The sequence below is a fragment of the Ursus maritimus genome, unplaced genomic scaffold (genome assembly GCF_017311325.1).
Source record: "Ursus maritimus isolate PB19 unplaced genomic scaffold, ASM1731132v1 scaffold_23, whole genome shotgun sequence".
Taxonomy (NCBI): domain Eukaryota; kingdom Metazoa; phylum Chordata; class Mammalia; order Carnivora; family Ursidae; genus Ursus; species Ursus maritimus.
Genome location: NW_024424786.1, coordinates 38,155,300 through 38,164,749, shown reverse-complemented (window position 1 = coordinate 38,164,749; position 9,450 = coordinate 38,155,300). Strand labels below are relative to the sequence as shown.

At 55.4% G+C, this 9,450-nt stretch overlaps 2 protein-coding genes across 5 annotated transcripts in view; both read left to right on the top strand.

The window, feature by feature from the left end:
- Positions 1-314, top strand: part of EML3 (EMAP like 3) — a 10,620-nt gene extending 10,306 nt beyond the window's left edge. For all 4 annotated transcript variants that reach the window (XM_040639234.1, XM_040639232.1, XM_040639236.1 and 1 more), the window contains one exon: positions 92-314. The gene's annotated coding sequence lies outside the window, so the exon portion shown is untranslated. The remainder of the gene's footprint in view (positions 1-91) is intronic.
- The window catches only part of MTA2 (metastasis associated 1 family member 2), a 9,242-nt gene extending 144 nt beyond the window's left edge, over positions 1-9,098 (top strand). The window contains exons 2-19 of the mRNA XM_040639237.1: positions 1,073-1,118; positions 1,860-1,927; positions 2,378-2,471; positions 4,066-4,183; positions 4,317-4,380; positions 4,560-4,677; positions 4,975-5,077; positions 5,253-5,352; positions 5,509-5,697; positions 5,801-5,875; positions 6,001-6,059; positions 6,249-6,346; positions 6,468-6,607; positions 6,890-7,118; positions 7,322-7,411; positions 7,686-7,804; positions 7,905-8,053; positions 8,270-9,098. Of these exons, the coding sequence (XP_040495171.1) occupies positions 1,091-1,118; positions 1,860-1,927; positions 2,378-2,471; positions 4,066-4,183; positions 4,317-4,380; positions 4,560-4,677; positions 4,975-5,077; positions 5,253-5,352; positions 5,509-5,697; positions 5,801-5,875; positions 6,001-6,059; positions 6,249-6,346; positions 6,468-6,607; positions 6,890-7,118; positions 7,322-7,411; positions 7,686-7,804; positions 7,905-8,053; positions 8,270-8,435 (2,007 nt within the window). The 5' untranslated portion in view covers positions 1,073-1,090 and the 3' untranslated portion in view covers positions 8,436-9,098. The remainder of the gene's footprint in view (positions 1-1,072; positions 1,119-1,859; positions 1,928-2,377; positions 2,472-4,065; positions 4,184-4,316; positions 4,381-4,559; positions 4,678-4,974; positions 5,078-5,252; positions 5,353-5,508; positions 5,698-5,800; positions 5,876-6,000; positions 6,060-6,248; positions 6,347-6,467; positions 6,608-6,889; positions 7,119-7,321; positions 7,412-7,685; positions 7,805-7,904; positions 8,054-8,269) is intronic.
- Positions 9,099-9,450: the final 352 nt, after the last annotated feature.

Here is a 9,450-nt window from a genome sequence, read left to right as displayed (position 1 = left end):
AGCTGGGGGCGCGGGGCCGGCGCCCGCCACGCCCTCTCGCACCCCCTCCCTGTCTCCCGCCTCCTCTCTCGACGTCTGACCGCTGCGGGAGGGGACCCACCGGCCCTGCGGCGCGGCTCCGCCTCACCCGAAACCCCCAGGACCAGGGGCCGACCTTTCCTGGACTTCGAGACATTCCCGATTGCGCGTTTCCCTGGAGGGGGCGAATGGCACCCCCGCATACACTGTAGAGACCCGCTGGCTGAGCCGGGCAGCCCCAGCCTGGGCCCTGACTCCCGCCGCCTGCTGAGGGGCAATAAACCAAAAGCAAAGTCGCCTCCCAGTCCTTTTGTGGGGCGCGGCTGGGGGCCTCCGGGGCCCTGTGGGGGTGGCGATGAAGAAAAAGAGGAGTTTGGAAAGGGTAGGGGAGCGTAGGCCACTCATGCAAATAACAGGCAAAGCCGCTTGCAAATAACCCGGCGGAGCGCAAAGGCGCGCGAGTCTTTCGGGGCCGCAGGCGGAGTTGCGGGGCTCCAGCGAGGAGAGAGTTAAGCCCAACTCTTCTCCCGCCCTCGGAGGAGGGGCCGAGCTGCAACGGAAATAACCGAGTGCCGGGCCGCGGTTGGCCGGAGGGAGTCGAATCTCTTCCGGAAGTAGCCGATCTCTGGGGTCTCGCTCTCCGACCTGAGCCGAGCGCCGGGCCTTGTTCTCCGGATCGGCCGAAGGTGTTCCGGAAGGAGGCGAACCCCGAGGCGGGCAGGGCAAGCCTTCCCGGCGGCCGGCAGAGCCCAACGTCTGGTGGGGCTCGGCGAGGGCGGGGGGGAGCCGGCGTCTGGCTCCGGTCCGGCGGGAGCCGAGCTCGTTCCGGAAGAGGCCGAGCGGACCGGCGCTGGCCTCGGCGTCCCAGGCGTGAGGCGGTAGCGGCGGCGGCGACAGCGCGGGCCGGGATGAACCGCGACGGCTGAGGCGGCGGAGGTGCCGGCTGCGCGGGCTCGACCGAGACTTCCGCGAAGCGCCAGCCCCGCGCTCGGGGCTTCGCCTCGAGCCGAGCCCTGCCCCCGCGAACCTCCCGGACCCCTTTGTGCGGCCGGAGGCGGCGGCGGGAACGGCCATGGCGGCCAACATGTACCGGGTGGGGGGTGAGTACCGGGCTGCGGGGTCCGGGGCGGCGGGAGAGGTCGGGGTCGGGGTCCAGAGAGGCTCGGCACCCGGCAGCGCGGGGAGCCGCGCCTGGGGCGGCGTGGTCCCGAGCGCGGACCGGAACCGGAACCGGGAGCACGGGGAACGAGGGTGCGGGGAGGGCGACGCGGCGGGGCGCCGCGGCCGCCGGAGAGGCTGCGGGCAGCCCCGACGGCACTCTCAGGGTTGCGTCGGGGGCCCCTGGGTCGGGGAGTGGGGCCTGGGAAAGTGGTTCGGAAGGAACTGACAGGGCAGGCAGGGGGCGCGGGGGGCCGAGGCGACCGCTCTGCCACCTGAGCGGGAGCCGACGGGAGGTTTCCTTCCCCCGGGCGTTGTTGTGCGTCGGGGTTCTAAAGGGTGAGGGCCCTGTGCTAGAGTCAACAATTGCTCGCTTGGCCGAGACTGGGGTGCAACTCCACCGCTGAGTTGTGGGGACTGCAGGGGGACCCCCTGCTTCTCGTCTCTTCCTTAAGGCTCACTTTTGAGTGAAGGATTTGATAAAAGAACTAGGTGGTCAGGGGTGGTGGTGGGGGAAACCCCTTGTTTTCTGGTAGTGTCTCCACTTTCACATTTCAGCGTCGTCTCTACCTGGACCCTTATACTTTTGGTCCTCTTAGGCCTACTTTGTCTTCTACCCTGGTGCTCAGTCTTTCCCATCACCTCCTCTGATCTTCCCGATGCTTCCCCACCCCCTCCTACAGATTACGTCTATTTTGAAAATTCTTCTAGTAATCCTTACCTGGTTAGACGGATTGAGGAGCTCAACAAGGTGAGTGGAGCCGAGTCCCACCCCTGTCCTGCCCTGCCTCCTCCCTCCCCCTGCTGGGGGGTCTTTTTTTCCTGAGGTCACTAACTTCAGGTGGAAGCCAGAGGGGTGGGGGCGGGGAAACAACCCTATCCTAAGTGCCCATTCATATTCATTCATTCATTCATTCATTCATCCATCCATTCATTCATTCATTCATTGGATGTATTCAGGAAAGGCTTTTGAGAGTTGGGTGGGAACTTTCCCGTTCTATCTCTTGGGGGCTAAGGAAAGGGAAAGTCTGGGGGGAAAAAAAGTTTGGAAGTCTGTCCTTAAGTGTAAGTCTCTTTATTCATAATTTCTTGGGTCTTTGTATTTACACCCCTTAGAACCTTATTCAATGTTGTTAGTTTCTTCTATATGTGTTTCTACTTTAAAATGACCAATTTTAACTGCCACTTTTTATCCCCTTAGACTGCAAATGGAAACGTGGAGGCAAAGGTTGTGTGCCTTTTCCGGCGAAGGGACATTTCCAGTAGCCTCAACAGCCTGGCTGATAGCAATGCCAGTGAGTGTCTTCGCACCCCCACCTCACCCTTACCCCTCCACTCCCCCTCCCCATGATCTGAGGCCTGGGCATGCCCCTGCAGGTGTTTCCCCTGGTAGCATGCCCAAAGCAGGGGTGTGAGTTTGGGGGTGGGAAATGCCTGGTCTGTGGAGGAAGACCTGTTTTTACATGTTGGGGTTGGAAGCACGGTGAGAGACCATGATAAGGAAAGCCAGAAGAAAATGGCTTGTGTGTGACTGTGTGTGTATCTGAATGATGGGTATAAAAGAGATGATAGTATTTAAATAGGGGATGAGGAAGGGGTTTAGAGAAGCAGGACCCTTGGGGGACAGTTTTGGGTACATTGGGACAACGGGTGGTGACTGTAAAGGTCAAGGTTGAAGAGGAAGAGCTTGTACTTAGAAGCCTGCGTAACAGGGAAGCAGCCTAATTTCATGATCACGAGATAGTGAGAAGACATTGAAGGGAGAGAATAGGAAGCTAGTAAAGTTTTCTTGCCTTTTTCCTCTTTCTCACCTGTTCTGTCTTCTCACCACTCCATTTTACATCTTTCTCTTTTGCCTTATTTTCCTTTCTTTATGCTTTCATCTTCCTTTAAAAAACATATTTCCTTCTGTTTTCCTTTGTTTCTTTTTCCTTTCGTGTTTTGGCTTTCTTTCCTCTTCATCTTGTTCCTCCTTCTGAAATTATTTTCCTTATTTCAGGCTGCTTTGGGCATGAAGGGGTTAAGGAGGAGCTAGGCCTACCAAGTTCTCTGGCCCTGTGGGGTTTCCAGCCCCATCTGGCAGGGGCTGACCTTGGCCTTGTCCAATCAGAAGGGGTGGGGGGTGTGGTCCCCCCTTGCCTTAGCACAGGGTTTCCGGAGCACACAGGCGAGGGGTGGAGCCTGCTGCACCCCCCCACCCCCCTTCTCCCTGAGGTTGGGAACAATACACCAATGAGCCTGGGCCTGTGGCTGTCCTGCCCCCTCCCGCTTTGGTTGGCCCCCAGCCAAGTTAACCCTTTCCACCAAGGTTTTAGGGCAAAGTTGCAGTGCCTGGGGAAGGTGTTGGCACTGACTTGAGGGGTACTGTCCTTGGAAACCCCACAAACCAAACTGTCATTAGCCAAGTGGACAGTGAAGGGTAGTTAGGGTTGCATGATGTTTAAGATCAAAGAGACTCCTGAAATCTGAAAAGAAGAACTGGTAAACACAACCTTGTGTGATGATTTTTCACCTTATTGGGTTTCTGGACCTCAGGCTGGTTTAGCAAGAGAGACGAGTATGATATTCTTGCCGGGCCCAGTGTGGGCAGATTTGTGATTTATGAGTGGCGTCGGAGCATAGGCACCTGGGTTTGGGATGGGTTTCTGTGGCATTCTTTGCACTCTTCAGCAGCTATTCCCAAGGCGTTAGCAATGGGGAGTTGGGAGCACTGTAATGGGGAAGAGGGCTAAGTGGGAAAGCTGGTGGGCTAAGGGTATGAGCTGCAGATGCCTGGGGAATGTGAAAAAACCAGCTAGAATAGAAAGTGTTCTCCCTGGGTTAGAGTTTCCAAGGTGGCTTCTTTCTGAATTAGTTTCTGACTTGGCTCCTTCTTCCTTCATCTCCCAGGGGAGTTTGAGGAGGAATCAAAGCAGCCAGGGGTGTCGGAGCAGCAGCGACATCAGCTGAAGCACCGGGAGCTTTTTCTTTCTCGGCAGTTTGAATCATTACCAGCCACCCACATACGGTATAGGACAATCCGGGCCACTGTAGCCTGCGTGCACTTCTTTAGAAGATGGAGAGGGGGGAGTGGTGTATTGGAGATGCTGTGGAAAGGGAATGAGGGGCTCACCCAGGGTTTTTGGACCTCTCTTCTGTAGGGGGAAATGCAGTGTGACCCTCTTGAATGAGACTGACATCTTGAGCCAGTACTTGGAAAAGGAGGTGAGAAAGAGGTGCTGGGAGAAGAAGGAGGGAGGTGGGTATGCCCCAAGAGGCCAGAAGAAAGTAGAACTGTGAGGAGGTACAGGTTGAAGACTGCCTGTCTCGGGAATTCTGGATCCTCCCCACCGCCCCCTGCCTTTGAGGACTGCTGCCTGCTTACCTTTTCTTCCCGTCTCCAGGACTGCTTTTTTTACTCGCTGGTGTTTGACCCTGTGCAAAAGACACTTCTAGCTGATCAGGGGGAGATCAGAGTTGGTTGCAAATACCAAGCTGAGATCCCAGATCGCCTGGCAGAGGGTAAGCAACAGGACAGACTGTATGGCTACTGGGTCATCGAACATGGTAGTGTTTGTGAATGGTGTGCCATGGAGTTGTACGCTGCCCAGTCTTCATGGCTCTGTGCTGCCACCCTGATGGGATGGGACCCTGGAAACCTGAGAGGGGCAAATGGGCACAGTTGGGAAGAGAAGTCTGAGAGTTGAGATGGCTGATAAGTCCAAGCAGGAGACAAGGGGGAATGAGGTGCTGTTGTGAATGTCAAGACACTTCTCCTTCTTTCCCTGTCCCTGATGTTGCCATCGCCCTGTTTCCCAGGAGAATCTGATAATCGGAACCAACAGAAGATGGAGATGAAGGTCTGGGACCCAGACAACCCTCTCACAGACCGGCAGATTGATCAGTTTCTCGTGGTGGCCCGGTGAGGGGTGGGTGGATGGGGAAGATGGGCTGGGGGCGGTGTGGACATCTTGCATTGAATTCTCAGAGGTGGACTTGATTTTTTTTTTGGCATGGGTGTTTTCCTTATTTGGCTTAGTTCCTCAGCCCACTCATGCCTCCTTCTTTCCCTCTTGACTTCTCAATCTCTCCCTCAGAGCTGTGGGCACCTTTGCAAGAGCCCTAGATTGCAGCAGCTCCATTCGGCAGCCAAGCCTGCACATGAGCGCAGCCGCCGCCTCCCGCGATATCACCCTGGTGAGCAGATGCGGCTGGGCAGTCGGACAGGCTGGGCTCTGTGGGGACGTGCAGAGTCCCGGGACAGGAGAGGGAGGGTCTCTGAGGGTGTGGCGTGCTGAGGGTGTGGCGTGCAGGGGCTCGGGCCATCAGTGTTGTTTCCTACCTTCCCTGTAGTTCCATGCAATGGATACGTTGCAGAGGAATGGCTATGACTTGGCGAAAGCCATGTCGACCCTGGTGCCCCAGGGGGGCCCGGTGCTGTGTCGGGATGAGATGGAGGAGTGGTCTGCTTCGGAGGCCATGCTGTTTGAGGAGGCCCTGGAGAAGTATGGGAAGGATTTCAATGATATTCGCCAGGACTTTGTAAGTAAATGGGGCTGGGAGGAGAGGTGGAGAAGATGACAGGTGAAGGAACCAGGATCTGGGGCCAGATGCCAGCTCTCTTTGCTTCCCTCTGCCTCCTTAGCTGCCTTGGAAGTCACTCGCCAGCATAGTCCAGTTTTATTACATGTGGAAAACCACAGACCGCTATATTCAGCAGGTACGGGCTGGTCTGGGAAGGCTGGACCAGGGGCCTCTGGCTCACCTCTGCTTTTGGAAGTGGATGGCATCCTCCTGCAGAGATGCTCTGATCCTTCTCTTTCTTTCTTTTTTCCCTTCATGCAGAAAAGATTGAAAGCTGCTGAAGCAGACAGCAAACTAAAACAAGTCTATATCCCTACCTAGTAAGTGTGGTAGGTGGGGGAGGCTGGTGCATTTTCTTTTTCTGCCCTCCCCCGCAACTCCTGCTTTTCTCAGTGATTGGCGGTGGGCAGGAGTCAGGGTCAAAGAATCAAATGATGATAGAGACGAGGTGGAAATGGGATTCTCTTCCTTGACCAGTTCCTGGTTTCTCCCCACACTGTTCCCATTAGTACTAAGCCAAATCCTAACCAGATCATCTCTGTGGGCTCGAAACCTGGCATGAATGGGGCTGGATTCCAGAAGGGCCTGACTTGCGAGAGCTGCCACAGTGAGTTCCAGGGAAGGATAGGGATGTTGGGGGTGGGAGAGGTCTTCTCTGGCCCAAGCACCTGAGGGGCTCAGCTTGCGTATTTTTCCCAAACTCCCCCCTTCTCTCCATGCTCGTACAGCCACACAGTCTGCGCAGTGGTACGCCTGGGGCCCACCCAACATGCAGTGCCGCCTCTGTGCTTCCTGTTGGATCTACTGGAAGAAGTATGGGGGACTGAAGACCCCGACCCAGCTTGAGGGGGCTGCTCGGGGCACAACAGTAAGGACTGATGGGGACCAGGCAGGGGAGAGCAGTAGGCATATTGATGTGAGCTTTACGTGAGGGCCAGAATACCCAACCGCTTAAATGGTGATGGTTTGGTGATGGTTCGATGTGCATGTGGGTGGAGAGGGTGTGCTTGATGGTGGTTGTAGAGACAGGTAGGTCGGGATGGCAGTAAAGAGATCAGGCAGGAATAAATTGCTTTTTGCAGAGAATGGAAGAAAGGAGAGCCTCAGTGCACATCTGGGTTTTCCCTTTTTCCCAATGTCTTTCTTCTAGGAGCCACACTCGAGGGGTCATTTGTCTAGACCTGAAGCCCAAAGTCTCTCCCCCTATACGACCAGCGCCAACCGGGCCAAGCTGCTGGCTAAGAACAGGCAAACATTCCTGCTCCAGACCACAAAGCTCACCCGTCTGGCCAGACGCATGTGCAGGGACCTGTTACAGCCGAGGAGGGCTGCCCGACGACCCTATGCCCCTATCAATGCCAATGCCATCAAGGCGGAGTGTAAGGGCAGGAGTGGTGGGGCTAGTGGCAGGTCGGGATGCTCTGGCCAGAAAGCAGAGCAGAGACCGGTGTTTCTCTGGATGTTTAATGACAGCAGGGATAGCAGGCCACAGCACTTGGGTAGGAGAGTAGATATGGCTCCTGGCCGTAGGAGAGGCCTGAATAGTGAAGCCCCTTCAAGAGCTTTCTTCTTTGTTCTCTAGGCTCCATTCGACTTCCTAAGGCTGCGAAGACCCCGTTGAAGATTCACCCCCTGGTGCGGCTGCCGCTGGCAACCATCGTCAAAGATCTGGGTAGGGAACGGGACTGGTTAGGTGGTGTCAGGTTCTCTGTCATCCTTTCACTGTCAAAGTCCAAAGAGATTTAGTCTAACAGCCTGTACTTTTTTTGGATGTTAACAGTTCTCATAAGCTATCCATAGTGAATGAATGCTAAGATCCCGTTTGTGTGCTAATTGTTTGCCAGACCTCTCCCCCCATCACTGTTTTTGGGGATGCCCAGGGAAACTACATAGAGAAGAGAAAGCCCGAAAGTTCTCTAAGTTTTCTCTTATGTTTTTCTTGGTAGTGGCCCAGGCGCCTCTGAAACCAAAAACACCTCGAGGTACCAAGACACCAATCAACAGAAACCAGCTGACCCAGAACCGGGGTCTGGGGGGCATTATGGTGAAACGGGCCTATGAAACTGTGAGTTGACAGCTGGAGTGGGCCAGGCTGATTGGATGGGCTTTTATTTCTGATTGGAATCTGTGAGTCAGCTCTCATTGCGCTGCCCACCCCCTTCCAGATGGCAGGAGCGGGGGTCCCCTTCTCTGCCAACGGAAGGCCTCTGGCCTCAGGGATTCGTTCAAGCTCACAGCCAGCAGCTAAGCGTCAGAAACTAAACCCAGCTGATGCCCCCAATCCTGTGGTGTTTGTGGCCACAAAGGATACCAGGTAGGGAGGCCACCATGGGAGGGGCGGAGAGGTTGACAACCCAGACTGGTGTGTAAGGATAACAGCAGTTCTGAGCGAGACCAGCTCCAGGAAGACTGGGTGCGGGGTGGGGATGGCAGGAAAGAATGGGCCGGAAGGCAGAACTGGAGTTTGGAATGTGGAGTTTCACCTCGAGAGTCTTAGCCTTTTTTATTCCACTCTTCTTTTCCTGGCCAGGGCCCTGCGGAAGGCTCTGACCCATCTGGAAATGCGGCGAGCTGCCCGCCGGCCCAACCTACCGCTGAAGGTGAAGCCACCACTGATTGCAGTGCGGCCCCCAGTCCCACTGTCTGCACCCTCACATCCTGCCAGCACCAATGAGCCCATTGTCCTGGAGGATTGAGCATCTGTGGGGGAAGGGAGGTGGGCTGAAGGCTAGAGGGGGGGTGCCCAGGGCATCCAACCTCCCTTCCCTCTAGTATCAAAGGGAATGAGGAGTGAGTGAGGGAGGGAGCAAGTGAGTGTGGTCCTTGGAGGGGTTGGGCGCCCTCTGGTGTTACCACTTGGAGGCTTGTCCCCTTCCCACGTTTCTCCACACCTGGTGGTGGAGGGCACAGTGCAGGAACTTGACCCATTGTGGGAACCTAGCCTGTTTTGGGGGGTAGGACCCACAGTTGTCTTGGACAGTTTTGGGGGGAGGGTTTTTTAATTTTTTAAAAATTTTGCCTCCCTTTGTGAAAGGGGATGGGGGAGGGGAAGAGTAAATCGATAGGAGGTGGTGGTTGGGGGAGGGGGGCGTGCACTGCCATGACTGCCATGTCTATCTTTTTTTTTCTAATGGGGCTTTCTCTTCCTGTCCGGTGTCCGGACTTTCCTAATTGGAGTTTGAGGCCCCTAAGCTGGCATCAACCCCAGCCCATGCTCTCTCTTTTCCTTCCCTCCCTGTGCCCCCTCCGCCTTTTGTACGCCAATTCTCAGAAATAAAGATCTTTTGTCCGTTTTTTTAACCTCGGATTCTGTAATTGGTTCTTATAGTAACAAATAAAAAGCTGTTTTCTTCAGCTTCTCCCGGCTCAGCTGTTCTCTGCCATGGGTGTGTGTGGGGTGGGGTGGGGGCGGTGTCTTCAATTGGGAAAATAAAGGACAAAGGATAATGAAGGAGATACAGATGGGACTTGCCCTGGGAACAGCTTTAGGAGATAGGCAGCATGGACAGGCAGCCTGTTCCAGCTAGCTTTCTCCGGGGCCCAAACTGATCCCCAGATCCCTATGGGGCTGGAACCCAAGCTCCTCTTGATACATTCAGATTCGTTCAGAATAGTCGGAATGAGAAGACTGGATGGTTGGGGCTTTTCCTTTTATTTCCCAACCCTCACTCACCTCTGTCTTAGGAAATTCTGGGAGTTGCTAGAGGCCAG